Source organism: Cololabis saira, chromosome 1 (genome assembly GCF_033807715.1).
Source record: "Cololabis saira isolate AMF1-May2022 chromosome 1, fColSai1.1, whole genome shotgun sequence".
NCBI classification, from domain to species: Eukaryota; Metazoa; Chordata; class Actinopteri; order Beloniformes; family Belonidae; genus Cololabis; species Cololabis saira.
The window spans coordinates 3,435,054-3,452,110 of NC_084587.1; the positions used below are offsets into that span (position 1 = coordinate 3,435,054).

General features: G+C 41.6%; 1 protein-coding gene across 2 annotated transcripts; it reads left to right on the forward strand.

Annotated features, from left to right (window-relative positions):
* The first annotated feature begins 39 nt into the window (after positions 1-39).
* Positions 40-16,801, forward strand: LOC133450428 (CST complex subunit TEN1-like). 2 transcript variants are annotated; one of them, XM_061729057.1, is made up of 4 exons: positions 40-177; positions 3,208-4,108; positions 4,618-4,714; positions 5,469-5,952. In XM_061729057.1, exons 2-4 carry the CDS (start codon positions 3,351-3,353, stop codon positions 5,937-5,939), a joined length of 1,326 nt encoding a protein of 441 aa, XP_061585041.1. In that variant the 5' UTR covers positions 40-177; positions 3,208-3,350; the 3' UTR covers positions 5,940-5,952. The 2 variants fall into 2 exon arrangements, with proteins under 2 accessions (XP_061585041.1, XP_061585048.1); XM_061729064.1 differs by lacking the exons at positions 3,208-4,108; positions 4,618-4,714; positions 5,469-5,952 and adding exons at positions 11,922-12,079; positions 16,645-16,801 and having other exon boundaries at positions 61-177.
* The last annotated feature ends 256 nt before the right edge of the window (positions 16,802-17,057 follow it).

The window sequence follows — 17,057 nt, forward strand, 5'->3', positions numbered from 1 at the left end:
CAGGCGCGGGGGGGCGGGGCCTGCTTGGAACACGTGACCGGGGCGCCCGGACCACGTGACCGGGGCCCCCGGACCACGTGGCCGGAGCAGGACCATGCTGCCGGCGGCCGCAGCCTTCCTGCTGCCGTGGGAGGTGGACGCGGCGAGGGAAGGACGGTCGCTCAGGACCTTTGGCAGGTGGGAGTTACCTCACTGCTAGTTAGGCTGCTGCTCTTACACGAAATAATGCCAAAAGTGCAAAAGAAGAGGACAATTTATCCCTTTTTAAAGATGGAAATAACTATATTATCAGATGCTGCAGATCAGATGCTGCACTTTCCAATGTTTCACCTGTCAGGGCAATCCCTTTGTGTGTCTAACTGTACAAAATATCTTGGGCACATAATCACTGACAAGATGGAAGATGATGCTGACATGTACAGGCAGAGACGCATGTTGTATGTCCAAGCAAACATGCTCGTCAGGAAATTCCATTACTGTTCTGATGATGTGAAAGTGAGCTTGTTTCGTGCTTACTGCACCCCTACATGTATGTATGCAGCCCCATTATGGGTCAACTACAAAAAGGAGACCCTGCGCAAACTTCAGGTAGCATACAATGACTGTCTGAGGATACTGCTGAAAAAGCCCAGGAGTACCAGTGCTAGTAAACTCTTCTGTGACTCAGGCCTAAGCACTCTACAGGCTCTCTTGAGGAACCTGATGTTTAGGTTTATGTCTAGACTTGATGAGTCGCAAAACTGTATCATAATGAAGCTCACAAGCCCCAGGTGCAGTTCTGTCAGATATCAATCCTATCTATGGAAACATTGGTACGGGTGCCTTTTAAGACTCTCATGAATAAGAGTATGTGTTTATGTAGTTGTTGTTTATTTTTTATGTTGTATGTCTTGATATTGGGTCTAGAGCCCGTAATAAAGTTTATATATATAGCTGCATTACTACCGGCTCTATGCTGTCTGTACTGTTAGGGCCTGTGATTAAAGACAAAACTGGAAAAATCTCCAGCATAGATAACTACAGGCCTATTGCTCTAGCTAGCATAATTTGTAAAGTGTTAGAAAAAATGATTTTAGACAGGCTTAGAGTACGTTTACATGCAGCAAAGAGATCAGATTTCTGATCGTATCAGATAACGACATGCAGAAGACCGGATCACTTGTCTGAGTTTACATGCTGTTCAGAGATCGGATAAATGGCCATAGCATGCATGACTCCGTGACGCTGTAACCATTGTAACATATATAAAGGCTAGATGACTCGTCCGCGCTGTCACTACCTGATGTGAGTCCGCTACCCGATTTGAGTCACGCATGCGCAGTCGAGTCCAACATGTGCATTTCAGTGGAGAAGTAGTGTTGTCATTACCCAATTATTGATTAAAATGAGCGACTTTAATGTTTTCCACCATCTCCATGCCTACATGGAATCCGGAAGTTTCATCCTAGTTTGGGAAAAGCTGACAAATGGAAGATTACTCGTTCTATGAGTAATTACATCTTGAAAGGTAATTTGGCTATCATGCTTAGCTATGATTGCTAAAAATAATATAAATATTTTTTGCCAAAAATAATATAAAGATTTTTTGCATCAATACCCTTATATAGCATAACATTCCCTGTTGTTGGACGCAACTGCGCATGCGTGACTCAAATCGGGTAGCGACTCACATCAGGTAGTGACACGCGCTGCTTCCAATGCAGAGCGACGTTGTCACACGGCGGCCATCTTGCCACAGGAGAGACGCTCACTCATAACATTGTGTTTAATGGAGCATGTACTGCTTAAACAACCTTAACTTGCTCAATTCTCAACAGATTTTCAAACAGTTTGGTTTGTTATGAACGTCAGAGATGTAATTATGACACTGCATACTTGTGAATAATTATAAACATTGAAAAACGTACTTTTGTATGAAAATAACAAGAAACAGATAGTATTTATATTAAATGAATATTTCTATAGTATTCTTAGTAATATTTATATTTACATTATAACATATATACATATATTATTACCTTATGACATGTATATATATTACATTATAACATGTTTATATATTATTACATTATGATGTATTTATATTATGACATAACATGTATATATATACACATGTATATATATATATATATATATACACATGTTATAATGTACACATATACACATGTTATAATGTCATAATATAATAATACATCATAATGTAATAATATATAAACATGTTATGATGTAATAATATAAATACATCATAATGTAATAATATATAAACATGTTATAATGTAATATATATACATATAAGGTAATAATATATGTATATATGTTATAATGTAAATATAAATATTACTAAGAATACTATAGAAATATTCATTTAATATAAATACCATGTCATAGCTATCTGTTTCTTGTTATTTTCATACAAAAGTACATTTTTCAATGTTTATAATTATTCACAAGTATGGAGTGTCATAACTACATCTCTGACGTTCATAACAAACCAAACTGTTTGAAAATCTGTTGAGAAGTGAGCAAGTTAAGGTTGTTTAAGCAGTACATGCTCCATTAAACACAATGTTATGAGTGAGCGTCTCTCCTGTGGCAAGATGGCCGCCGGTGAACGACGCTGGAGACTCCGCCTTGAGTCATCTAGCCTTTATATATATCTATGATTGTAACCATTTCAACAAAGAGCCACATCCGGTTGACCTCCACCAAAGATCCTCTATACAGAAGATAGCGCATTACCGTTACTACCAATGGTATGAAATGGTTTACACTTCCTGTCTCCTAAGTGGGCGTGGTCGCCCCTCTGACCTCACTTCCTGTCTCCTAAGTGGGCGTGGCCGCCCCTCTCCCCACATCTTTTTGGAACAAACAACACTAGATACAGTACAACTTTCTTCCAAAAAGACTTAAATAATAAAAATAACAGTATTATTAAGCAAAGAAGCAAGTTTTATTTTAGCTTTAAACTTCATTTTATCCGATGGGAAAACGATGAGAGCCAAATCTGGCGAGAGTGTGTTGCTCAGACAGAGACAGGTCTCAAACAAAGTTCATTTTCTCCTTATCTGTCGGTCTGAAAATTGCCATTTTGGTGTCAGAATGTTCAGAAAGTTTGTGGCTTTTGAAAAATGGGTCCCATATTTACTTAGGTTACTATGGGGCGAAGGAATTGGTAATAATCTGTGCTCACGTTCACTTTTCCCATAGGACTCAATAGACTCAGGACCTACTTCCTGTCTCCTAAAGGGGCGTGGCAGTCACGTGACACAGATACAGGAAACCGAACCGTAGTGGGCTGTAGAGTTTATTGAACGTCTCTGCCTCCACTTAACGACAACAAAGAAAGAAAGATGGCGTTCGACGACCTGGACCAGGCTACAGCAACGTATATTTCCTGCATTATGTACCTCTTAGTTGTGACTATGAAAAGAACAACGGATCTTTTGGCTGCAGTGATGACAGAAGAACGACGCCGGCGGCAAATAATACGTCAAGGGGCCATTGAGAGCATGAATTTGTTGATGAACGCTGGAGCGTCTCTGCTTGAAAGGAGGTCTCTGCTTGAAAGCACGCCTCAACGTTCATGCTGGATGCGGGTCAGGAGCAAAGACTGGTGGGAGCGAGTGGTGTTAAAGGAATTTAGCGACGAGGAGTGGAAAGAGAACTTCCGAATGACCCGCAGGACCTTCGACAAGTTGTGTGGCTTGATGTCGCGAGTGATGAAACCCGAGGACGTGACCGTTCGGGCACCGGTGCCGCTTCAGATGAGGGTGGCCATTGTCCTGTACAAGCTGGCCAGTTCTTCTGAGTACAGGGTTGTGGCAAACCAGTTCGGCGTGCACAAGTCGACCGTGAAGAAGTTTGTGTACATTTTTTGCAAAGGCACGGTGTCGTCAGTCATCCAAAACTTCATCACGGTGCCCACGGCAGAGGAAGCCAGCGCCATAGCACGCCGGTTCGAGCTAAAGTTCAACATCCCCCAGATAATCGGTTGCATCGGCGGCACACACATTCCTGTTTTACCACCAAGTGACGGCTACAAGGACTTCATCAATCGAAAAGGATGGACTTCCTACGTCCTCCAAGCTGTGGTGGACGACACGTACCGGTGAGCATGGGCCAACACATTTCCTCTTAACACTTAAATACTGTGCAGGATCTAATTTGAACCATTTTTTACAGTCGAGAGAAGAAAACACACCTCAAAAGAGAAATGTAAAAGATTTGTCTTCATGTGACCAAGTATACAGGACTGTCTCAGAAAATTTGAATATTGTGATTTTCTGTAATGCATGATTTGTAATGAATCCAGAATATATGACATTTTTGTTTTTTTAATTGCATTACAGAAAATAAAGAACTTTGTCACAATATTCTAATTTTCTGAGACAGTCCTGTATACACAAATGGAAATATTTCAACTTTTGTGCAACTAATACACATTTTGTTGCTTGTTTGAATCATATTTATTCCAAAATTAATTTTGACTATTAATGGTGGTGAGGGGATACTGTGAAATGCCAAAATATGCACCGTTTTTGAGCGTTAAAGAACGTTTTGCCACCCGCTGTGCAGTCGTAGCATCATGAACTTAATGCTGCTATTATGTATTTTTAGGTTTTGGAACATAAACTGCAAACTGCCTGGAAGTGCCGACGACGCAAACGTTCTCAGGCAGTCGGCGTTGTTCAGCCACGCACATCAGCTACCTAAGGTAAGTCGTCCTATACCAGGGGTCGGCAACTCAAAATGTTGAAAGAGCCATATTGGACCAAAAAAACAAATATGCCTGGAGCCGCAAAAAATGAAAAGTCTTTTATAAGCCTTAGAATGAAGACAACACATGCTGCATGTATCTAGTTATAACTGAGGGAAGATTTTTTTTTTTCATTATGCACTTCAACAAAAAAGTCGAAATGTCGAGAAAAAAGTCGAAATGTTGAGAAAAAAGTTTAAATGTTGAGAAAAAAGTCAAAATTTCGTGAAAAAAGTCGAAATGTTGAGAAAAAAGTCAAAATCTCGAGAGAAAAAGTCTGAATGTCGAGATTAATGTTGAAGTATAATGTCGAGAAAAAAGTGGAAATGTCGAGATTAATGTTGAAATGTTGAGAAAAAAGTCAAAATTTCGTGAAAAAAGTCAAAATGTTGAGAAAAAAGTCGAAATGTCGAGATTAAAAAGGAAGAAAAAAAAAGGGAAAAAAGAAGGAAAAAAAGGGTCAAACATTTTTGAAAAAGCTCCAGGAGCCACTAGGGCGGCGCTAAAGAGCCGCATGCGGCTCTGGAGCCGCGGGTTGCTGACCCCTGTCCTATACACTCCAGGTATCTTACTGGACATGCTAAGTTAGTATTCAGTATTACTTAAATAATAATTCTTCCTGAGACCTTAATGTGCAAATCACTGAGTAGACTACCATCAGATGCAACACACTCTGAAATTTGTTGTTCATTATTTTGTCTTTTTCACTCAGGGCCTAAGGGAAATCAACGGTGTTGCCGTCAGCCATTTTCTTGTGGGAGATCCAGGTTATCCTCTCCTGGAGTGGCTGATCAAAGGCTATACCCGTTCCCCCCTCATCACCCCTGAGCAGGAGTCGTTTAACGTCTACTTAAGCTCTGCAAGGACCACTGTCCAGATCGCCTTTGGGAGACTGAAGTCACGCTGGCGAGTTCTGCTCAAGCGAAGTGACTTTCATTTCACATTCACCCCTCACGTGATAGCTACATGTTGTGCGTTGCATAACTTATGTGAAGATGAGGAGGACGGTGTGAACCCCACCTGGACCGATGAGGCTGCTGCGTTAGAATCCAACCTACCACAACCTGGAGCCCGAGCCCACGACGCCTCTGACACTGACGGGGGTCAGAAGATCAGAGAGCTGCTCACGGACTATCTGAGTGAAAACTTCCCTCTGCACACACTTGTTGTAGCAGTTTGTTAGCTTCATCTTTTGTTTCTGTACAGCACACTGTATCTTTCATGTCATGAATAAAGTAATTTCATTTGTAGTTGTTTCACTTTTCTTTTTTTTTTTACAAACAAAGAGCTAGATATTAGTGTTTTGAGTGTACATTTATTATGAACAGATACAAAAAAAAAAATACAAATGATATACAGGACTGTCTCAGAAAATGTGAATATTGTGATTTTCTATAATGCAATTACAAAAATGTCATACATTCTGGATTCATTACAAATCAACTGAAATATTGCAAGCCTTTTATTATTTTAATATTGCTGATCATGGCTTACAGCTTAAGAAAACTCAAATATCCTATCTCAAAAAATTAGAATATTCTGGGAATCTTAATCTAATAAAGTATTCATATCACTGACCCTTGAAGTCGTGGCGTAGCCAGGAAATAGATGGTGGGTGTGTAAAAATGTATTTTCAACTGAAGGTTGCAACCCCACAAACATTCAGAAACATGATTCTTTTTCTATTTTAACATTAAGAAAACGAAACATTCTCGTCAGTAGCATAATAACAAACACGTGTCTCTTAACAATCAACAGACAGGCTGCACAAAATAACTAGGGCTCAAGAGTCGTATCATTTTGGCGAGCCTTTATGACAGATAAATAGACAGATTAATAGATAGAAAGTTGGATGCATATAGACATAGTAAGATGCATAGATGGATGTATAGATAGTTGAATGCATAGATAAATAGGACAGTCGCTGCGGACCTTTGGTAGGTGGGAGTTTCCTCACCGCTCGTTAGGTTGGTGATCTTACACGAAATAATGTGAAAAGTGCAAATGGCTAGGACAATTTATCCTTTTTAAAGATGGAAATAACTATAGCTGCATTACTGACTCTTGAAGTCGTGGCGTAGCCAGGAAATAGATAGTGGGTGTGATAGATAGATAGATAGATAGATAGATAGATAGATAGATAGATACTTTATTAATCCCAAGGGAAATTCAAATCATCAATCAAGATCATACTGATCTTATCTCTATGCAACGCTGAGTAAAAGAGCTTTGTACGCTTATGGCGCTTTTGCACTAGTCCCGCCTCCGCTCGGCTCGTCGCGGCTCCCCCCGTTTTGTCCCCGTTTGTTTTTCCACAGCCAGGGGAGAAGTGGGGGGGTTGGGGTGAAGCTGCTGTGACGTACTCGATTGCGCAACCGCTTTGTTCATGTCGGTGCTGATCAGAAATCAGCTGGAGCCGCGAGCGGCTGAGAAAAAAACAGCCCGTCTACATCCCTTTTTTAATTTTCTCGACAGCCACCAGGTTTATGAACATCTACACCTCAGAGTTGGATCACCAAACAGACGTTTGCGCTTTATAATAAAATCGCTGCGAGTCGTTCTCGCGCTGACTCCCGCTTCCTGATTCAAACATCTGACGGCCCCGCCCCCCGACCAATCAGAGGCGTGGAGGGTGGTGACGTCAGAAATAGTCCCGGCTCAGCCCGGATAGAACCTAGGCAGAATGGTTACAGAAAAAGTATCTGCTTGGAGCGCTCTACCCCCCTCAGCCCTAGTGCAAAAGCGCAAGACGGGGCCGTGGCGGGTAGAACCGAGCTGAGGCGGGACTAGTGCAAAAGGGCCATTAGTAACTAAAACATAAAAGTCAGCAGCAGATCTATTCACACAAGTGAAGTGCTCTCAAATAAATCAGTGACAAAGTAATAAAAAATAAAAACACTTTATACAGCACAGACCAAAAGTTTGGACACACTTCCCCATTTGTTTGAATGAGAAGGTGCGTCCAAACTTTTGGTCTGTGTATATGTGTTCTCACAAAAACATTGTTTACCCATCAAGAGGAACATAGTGAAATATAAAATCGCTGCAGGCCAATCCCAATACACCCCCTACTTTCTACCACTACCCCTAAAAATCAAGCCACACATTTTTAGGGCCCTTGTAATCTTCCCAGGGCCCTGTCCCAATACACCCACTCCCCCTACTTTTCAGCACCACCCCTAAATTTTGCTTGCTACGTCACTGCGTGGTTTACGTTCGGGTACGTAAGCGACTGCGTAGTTACGTTTGCACATACGTCACACCATATCAGGAAGCTGAGAGGTAAAAGCTGTTTTAATTTCAGCTGTAGCGCTGTTAATATGCCACTTTATTAAGTTTTAATATTTTTTCAGGAGTAAAAGTAACCGTTAAGATCCCCAACCTGGGCTCAGTTTATCCAAATAACGCCTGTTAAGAAATTTGATCCGAAAATTTCGAGATGAGTACAGCCGGCTGCCGGCTCTGGAGCTGATTTATGGTTCTGCGTTAAATCGACGCAGAGCCTACGCCGTAGGGTACGGCGCGCGTCGCTGCGTAACCTACGCCGTAGACTCTGCGTTGGTGTAACCGAGGCCGGTTCTAGGGGGGGGGCAGGGGTGGGCTGTGCCCACCCAAACGTGCGTCCTGCCCACCCAATCAAAGTTATGGGGATCATTTATTTTTTTATAATTTTATTTTTTTTATATATATATAAAAACATATCTGTACCGTTTCTGATTGGGTGGGCACTGCGCATCATTTTTAGACACAACAATGAACGCATACCGCAAAAGTTGTGTCTCGGAGACGTGAGACGTGTTCAGAACAGCACACACACTGAAGGCTGATTTATGGTTCCGCGTTACACAAACGCAGAGCCCCCGGCGTAGGGTACGCGGCGACGCGCACCGTTCGTTGCGCGTCGCCGCGTACCCCGAGACGCCTCTCTCCATCCCGGCGAGGGCGGAGAGCGCCGGTGCGGGTGGCGGTGCTGCGGTGCCGTGCAGGCTCTGGAGCCACCAGCCTGCCGCGGGACCTTTTAAATCGACGCAGAGCCTAAAATACATAAAATAAATGCAGCCTCAACAGGGCACAAGCCAGTGTCCTGTTTGTGCCTGGCACAACACCTTGGCACAACACCGGTGTTCTGCCATTTTTTGCTGGTTTGCCAAAAAAATACTACCTGATGGTTTTCTACCTTTGTAGAGCTACAATTTTACTTTGTTTTACTCCCTAAACCACTTCCTTTTCCCCCAAGTGGTCCTTGTCTTTTGCCAGGTCGTCATTGTAAATAAGAATGTTCTTAATTACCTGCCTGGTTAAATAAAGGCAAATGACTGAATGAATATCAAATAAAGCAATAGAATTGGGTTTTTTTTCTCTTTATCGTATTAACAAAGTGTAATGCAATTCATGTCATGGGTAGTGTATTTTGAAGGATCAAATACTCAACATCCCATATTATCCATGTTACATCGTGAAAAAAATGATCGGCGGGGCAATCAAAATTTGAAAATTGACTGTGCGCGTGCGCAGAACCACAAAGTAGCATTTCTCGGCAGGTAGCAAAGATTGGCAGAACACCGGTCCCAAGCCCGGGTAAATGCAGAGGGAAGTGTCAGGAAGGGCAATTGGGTTAGCATACTGTGGAGAAGATAGATGAACTGATATGATGATAGCATAGTTTTCAATGCATTTCAGGGTTTGACCCCCCAAAATGTTTTCGCCCGCGCCGCGTTGCAGCACGGGCAGCATCGCCCACCCTACATTTCAGTCTGCCCACCTTAGTGGGCCTCGCTAAATCCGGCCCTGGGTGTAACGCAGAACCATAAATCAGCCTTTATTCTGGCGAGGTTTGAAAAAGACTTCGCAAGAACGGGCAAGCGAGTGATTATGTACATTCACTGAGTGAATATTATGCAGAAACTAACTCAAAATATTGATTTTATTCACTAAAAAATAAGAAATGTCCGCCATGTTTTTTTTTTTGATTCAATAAATGACGACGAAAAGAATTCTGGGAAATTTTTCTAGCCCTCGGTCAGCTAGGGTGCATCTGAAAACCCTAGCTGTGAAGGGACAGATTCATATCCACCACCCCTCGTTTTCTTCACTCCCCCTAGATGAAAAGAGGAATTGGGACACCACTACCCTCACGGGAACGCGCAAAATTTAGGGGTAGAGCTGAAAAGTAGGAGTAGTGGGAGTATTGGGACTGGGCCTAAGACTTCACTAATGGACGGGAGAAAAATACGTCCATGCATCACATCGCTCGGCCTGACGGCAAGAGTTACAAACTGATTGATTGATTGAGTGGAACATGCAGACCAGTGGCTACACCACAGGTCTGTACTCATAGGGCCCGATTTACTAGGATCCTAAATAAAGAGTACTAAATTGCGTGTGCACTGAAAAAGTTTGCGTGTGCTGTTGTTGTGTGGTTTGCGGGTGATCAACTAAGATTGCGTGCGCAATTGATAACAGGTGCAAACTGCAGTATTTAAATGAGGTGTTGCGTGTCTTAAGGTTTGCGAGCGCAGACTCTGCGCCATGGAGAGTCTGGATGGAAAGCAGGATAGTGGCAAGCGCAAAATGAAATTTGACGCGGTGGAGTTACAAATATTAGTGGAAGAGGCAAATAAACACATTCATGAACTACAGCAAAGAAATTTAAACATTACCAAAAGAAACGCAATATCGGAGAAAACCTGCGATAGAATAAATGCAGTTATAAGACAAAAAGAACGGCAGATGAGGTTAAAACAGAGTCGGCGGCAGAACAGATCTAATTTGGGGGGCATATAATAACCAGCGATGTAAATGCTTAATATGAGTTTGCCATCAACGATCACAGCAAACCAGTTTCAATTACACAACATACTGCAAAATCTCTTTTTAATACACAAACACACACAAGTGTATTGTGCACCCAAACTGCAAAAAAACAAAAAACAACGACGTACAGGCCACGTCTCTCCCTCCCTCCCTCGCCCTCTCCATCTCTCTCTCATACAACGCATACACATAAAAATGTGAACGGTGAATCTCCAAATTTAATTTGACAAAATTAGACAGACCCAAACATTCCACATTTGCGTAATAATAAACGCCAAAGTCAATTAAATGCATGTCTCACCTTTAGAAGAGTTGCACATCTTAATTTTCTTATTTCACCATAGATCACACTTTGGGAAGGCTTCTTTATATTTTAGCGTTATTTCCGCGTAGATAAGAGTGAGTTTGATGCTCCTTAACAAGTTTTGTCCGCGGATCAACATCAACCCAGCTCCCCCAACCCCTTGCTCCCTGATTGGCTGATTTATGGTTCCGCGTCACACCAACGCAGAACCCACGGCGTAGGGTACGCGGCGACGCACACCCCACCGCGACCCTACGCCGTCGGCTACGCCGTCGATTTAACGCAGAAGCATAATTCAGGCGAAGCTGCAGTCTGTCTGCGCTGATCACTGACACAGCAGGTCGGAGCGGATTTGGTCATGATGTTTAACCTGTGTTTTGTGATTAATAAGCACGGGTTTTAATTAAATGTAATTACGAAGGATGATTTCACGTTCAATAAGATAAGTAATCAATAAAATACAAAGGCTTGGCCTGCTTGTGGGCGAGTGGAGGGGGGCACAATAAAAGAAGGTGGCAAGATATAAGGCGAAGAACTAAAGAAAAAGTGGCCTTTAATAAAACTTAAAATAGCATGCAGCAGAATAAAGACTCTCTCTCTGCGTATTCTTTGATTTTGGATGTCGCCTCCTTGCCACAATAACAGCAGCAGCAGATTAGCACCTTCCTTTCGAACGTATTAAATACAGACGCAATCACAATACGCGCAACTACTTTCAGGCTTGGTAAATCTCATTGCGCGTGGTAAATGGAGCAATTTGCATCTTCCCCTGCCAGTATTTAGCGCTCTCTGGCGGTTACGCCCCATATTGATTATTCATCAGGGCAAAAGTACTAACTGAATTGCGTGTGCAATTTTGCGCATTTGAGAGACGCAGTCGTCTTTGCACGCTGTTAGTAGATCAGCTGGCACTTTGGTTTGCGGGTGCTGTCAAGTTTGCACATGTTTTTACACACGCAAACCTTTAGTAAATCAGGCCCATAGTATCATCCGTATTTGTAATTGTTTGTCTTTAATACTAACGTAATAATTTGCTCCTATCTGCAGACTAATCTCCTACCAAGCTGAGGGCTCCAGGGCCACACTCTCAGCCCATCACGCCTCCAGAGAACATCTCGTGCACGTGCACACCTTGTTTGTGGAGCCTTTCAACCCCATCATCGGTGCCCAGTACCTGGTTCTGGGGGAGGTGGAGAAGTGTGAGGGTAAGAGGAGAACCGTCCGGACAGACCAACAATCAGATCAGATGTAGTCAGTACTCGAGTTGTAAAATAAATCAGGGGGATGGTGGATTTTATCATATGGGGACAGATAATTTGTGCTGATTACAAATAATATAATATATTACAAATAATAGCAGTGACCAAAACAGCTGCAGAAATACTGCAGGAATGACATAGCAGCAGTTAAATGCAGCCTTCTGTAAGCTTTAAATATCCACTGGACTTACATCAAATACATCAAAACACAACAATAAAAAACACTTTTCTGAACTTATCAATATGACTCTGTCCTTCACAGGATAAGTAAAATGGATCACTGCAAAAACTCAAAATCTTAACAAGAATATTTGTCTTATTTCTAGTTAAAATGTCTCATTTTAGTAAAATAATCTCATTACACTTAAAACAAGACTCATCACTGGAAAAAACAACAATTTCCACCTGTTTCAAGTAGATTTTCACTTAAAATAAGTAGAAAAATCTGCCAGTGGAACAAGATTTTTTTGCTTGTAATAAGAAAATAAATCTTGTCCCACTGGCAGATTTTTCTACTTATTTCAAGTGAAAAATCTACTTGAAACAGGTGAAAATTGTCAAATAAGTTGAAATAGCAGTAAAACCACATTTATTGATGAAATGACATAAGGGATGGAAAGGAGGGATGGCAGTTTTACAGGGGGGATGATTTGGACCGTTTTTATTTCAGGAGGGGATTGTTGTTTAATGGTCTGATTGGCTCTTTCCACTGCGAAGTAAAACGAGTCCCACGTTCTGACCTGATGTCTTCAGGTTCAGCGTGCCCTGGTTCTAGGTAATATATTAACCAGTTTATGACCTCTTGGACTGCTTCACTGTTAGTGCCTTTTACCTCCAGCCGCCGAGTGAATGTACCAACACATATGAGTAAATATCTACAGCTCTTTCTCTCTGATTTACTCCCGGGTCAGTGAAGTCAGTCCTTACTTGATGCCAAGTCTACTAGGCACTAGCATTGCTGCCATCCACAGTTTAGTGTTTCTCTAGGGTTAAATTTAGAGCAACTCTAACAAGTATTTACAAACTTACGTCAGGAAAGGATACCACCACTTTGTCCAATAGACTCTTGTTTTCCAGATTAATGTCCTCTTTTACTGGCGTCCTCACACAGCGTCAGCAGAGCTTGGTGGAGGTTTCTTTATGTTTTACGGCCCCCTTTCCTACCTAGCAACTATTTCTTGAATGGCCATTCTTCCCATATTTACAGAGGCCATTTACAGACTAGTTTTTATCTTTTGTTCATACCCTGCAACGCATTGTTTCCCAGTACTACTCCTGTCCCAGGACACGCCCTGAACATTTAATGATGCCTCTTTTGGTTTAGTCAGGACTTCTTTTAGTCTGATCAATGGAGTCATACGTTTGACCGGCTAGCCACTGCTTGGTTTTTTGTGACTATCAGCGTTTCATGACCGTAGCTGAGGGTCGGAGCGTATATTGACCGGTAAATAGAGCCATGCTTCGTACCTCAGCTCTCTCTTCACCACAACAGACCAATCCAGAGTTAGCATTACTGCAGATACCACACTCATCTACCTGTTGGTTTCCCACCCTTCCCTCCCTGGTGAATAAAACTCCTCCACTCGAGCCAACACCTCCAACCAAACTCAGGAAACGGTATCACCTAAGACAATTAAGACAACCCTTGACCAGTCAGTGCGTTTACATGGGAAGTTTAATTCCTCTTTCATTCAGAATTAAATTAAATTAATTATTAAATCCGATTTAAAATGAGTAAAAATCACCATGTAAACACCTAATTACGAATGAAAATTGCCATTCCGAATTTAAGTTAATTCCAAAGTAAGTGGCTGGTTTATTCCGATTTTAAATCCGAATAGAATAATTCCGCGATCATGTATATGTTACGGTTAATGTAGAAAAACGGCTATTTTGCAAAGTACATACATTTTTAAGCTCATGGTGCGCGGACATCACATTTTGAATCATCTCTCCAGTCTCGATGCTCCGGTCAGGTCGAGACAATTGTTATAATTGCCACGGCATGCCGTGGCAATTATAGCAATTATTCTGAGTCCAAATCCCATGCAGTATATTCCTCAATTGAGTATTCCAAAACGAATAATGCAAACTACAGATCACGTCATTGGCTCCCCAGAATAGAGGCCACCGAGGTGGCAAAGCTCAGTGGAATGCACTCACCTCTACCAGCCTTATAGGTCTGGGAAATGATTTCGCAAATATCCAGTGTGACAGTGTTTGTGAGGAAATATCTATTCCACCTTCTCTTTGCACCTCCAAAACAGACACAGTTGTTGTGTCTCTCTCATGAAGGTGAAGCTCTTAAACCCGAATCACGATGAGATGAGGTCTCTCCTCCTCCTCCATTTGCACAAATTGATGAAACCAAAACAAACTAAGCAAACGTAATTCATTTGGTAGATAGAGTCCAGTTACTACAGAATAGCCTACAGTTCAGTTGAATGGATGAAATTCGTGCTTCAAACCAGTCACTTACAGTCGCCAATCAGTGCAGTTGGTGCGTAGCAGCCAATGGAAGAAGCCCATCTGCTGCACATGCTTGTTCTTGACAAGGCTATTTATGGCTGTTGGAGAAGCCTAACTTTACACTCTTTATGGCTGTTGAAGAATCCTAACGTTACACTCCCCGAAAAAGTGTGGGGTCTGACACATCCACAGTATTAACCGGCTACTGCCGTTTTTCTACATTAGCCGTCCTGACGGTTATTTTGCAAAATAGCCGTTTTTCTACATTAACCGTAACATATAGAAGACCCTGCGCAAACTTCAGGTAGCATACAATGACTGTCTGAGGATACTGCTGAAAAAGCCCAGGAGTAGCAGAGCTAGTAAACTCTTCTGTCACTCAGGCCTAAGCACTCTACAGGCTCTCTTGAGGAACCTGATGTTTAAGTTTATGTCTAGACTTGATGAGTCTCAAAACTGTATCATAATGAAGCTCACAAGCCCCAGGTGCAGTTCTGTCAGATATCAATCCTATCTATGGAAATATTGGTACGGGTGCCTTTTAAGACTCTCATGAATAAGAGTATGTTTTTATGTGTTTATGTAGTTGTTATTTATTTTTTATGTTGTATGTCTTGATATTGGGTCTAGAGCCCGTAATAAAGTTTATATATATATATACTCTCATTCCTCTTTAAAGTAATTCCGGTCTTTCTTTCTGCTCGTTCCCTCGCCCGTCTGTCTCCATGACGCTTATATTCCGCTGGGCTGGTTTTCCAAACAAAGTTTCAATATGGCAGCACACAGTAAACACTGGTCAAGAGCAGAGACCATTTATTTAATAAATAGCTTGGAGGACCTGGAAATAATTAAAAGAACAGATGGAAACAGGAAACATCAAAATTTTGAGCTTTTCAAAGTTGTAGCGGCTAAGTTTGTTTTTCTTCCGGTAGTTTAACTTCCGGTCCCCCCCCCTATCCAATCAGAACCTTCAACCCCCAGACCTGGAGAGGAATTGGAGAAAGACCATCAAACCTGTTTTCCATGTAAACCTCAATTCAGAATTACTATTTCCATGTAAACTCTAAGGAAAATAGTTTAATTGGGAATTATTTAATTCAGAATAATTAATTCCGAATGAAAAAAACATCATGTAACCGTGGCCATTGAGACTAAAAGGGAAGGATTGAATATCGGAGCACTGGGAAAACGGTCACGATCTCTGAGGACGACACATTTACTCTATTACAAGCACAAGGGGCTTCTGGGTAAAAAGAGCAGATGCTCTGGCCAGTCCTACGGCTCATTGGGCCAGAGGTGGCAGTATTATGATCTGGGTCGTTTCAGTTGGAGGATTAACTGAGGATAATTCACCCTCACAGGTTTGTTGGGCAGATATTTAAACTATTGTTTGATTGAATTTAAAATGCCAATATCAGTTTATACTAAGAATGGGCGATATTTTATCGTTCATGATTTACCGTCAAAAAAATTCCCCACGGTAAGAATTTGTATCTCACGGTAAAAAAGATAAATTCCCGTCAATGACTTTTTTGTGTACAGTAGGATTTATGGTTCTGCGTTAAATTCAACGTAAAAGAAAGAAAGAAAGAAAGAAAGAAAGAAAGAAAGAAAGAAAGAAAGAAAGAAAGAAAGAAAGAAAGAAAGAAAGAAAGAAAGAAAGAAAGAAAGAAAGAAAGAAAGAAAGAAAGAAAAATTCCCGTTGATACGTGTTTGTGTAACAAACATGTCGGATCTGAATCATTCCAGTTTTGCAGTACAGGTGTAACTCATTTAATTGTTTTTTATTAATTCAATGTTATTGGTGTAGTTTAGTAGCATTTAGTATCTTTTATAGCAGTGTTTTGGCTCCAAAGACTGAATGTGGTGATAGATTTATAGTTACAAAGATGGAGTTGAATTGGTATTTCTTTTATCGTTATCAGGATAAATGACAGAAATTATCGTGATACATTTTTTAGTCCGTACCGCCCATCCCTAGTTTATACATGTAATCACTTGGATGTTGAAGAACACGGGTCACGTCTCCGTTTGTCCTGCAGGCGATGGCGTGGTGATCCGTGCTCGTGTCCTGAACTGCGTGGACGGAGTAAACCTGGCTCTTCTTCAGAAAGCCATCGCTGAGCAGAGGAAATACTTCAGGGAGAGAGAGGCCAAGGAGGCGGTCGCCACGGAGACCGGAGCTGCAACCTGACGGGGGCGTCGTTCGTCTGGTTACCCATCATGCACCTGGGCGTTTTGTTGTTGTCTGACTGTCTTACCTTCGTATTAAAGATGCTATATTATAGTCATTTACAGTTTTATCCATTTATTCATCCATCCATGCATTCATTCATGCATCCATCTTCTAAAAACATGGATGAGTGTGTATGTTTTGTTACTTTCCATCTTCTATTTGCAAAAATAAAAAGGGGAAACACAGACGGTGATAAATGATGCGTCATTAAAGACGGCC

What these genes read in the sequence shown, in the direction of transcription:
- LOC133450428 (XM_061729057.1), top strand. Translation starts at nt 3,351, where the DNA reads ATGGCGTTCGACGACCTGGACCAGGCTACAGCAACGTATATTTCCTGC. An exon ending in GTGGTGGACGACACGTACCG is followed by an intron (nt 4,109 to 4,617) that starts GTGAGCATGGGC and finishes ATGTATTTTTAG; the next exon opens with GTTTTGGAACATAAACTGCA. An exon ending in ACGCACATCAGCTACCTAAG is followed by an intron (nt 4,715 to 5,468) that starts GTAAGTCGTCCT and finishes TTTTTCACTCAG; the next exon opens with GGCCTAAGGGAAATCAACGG.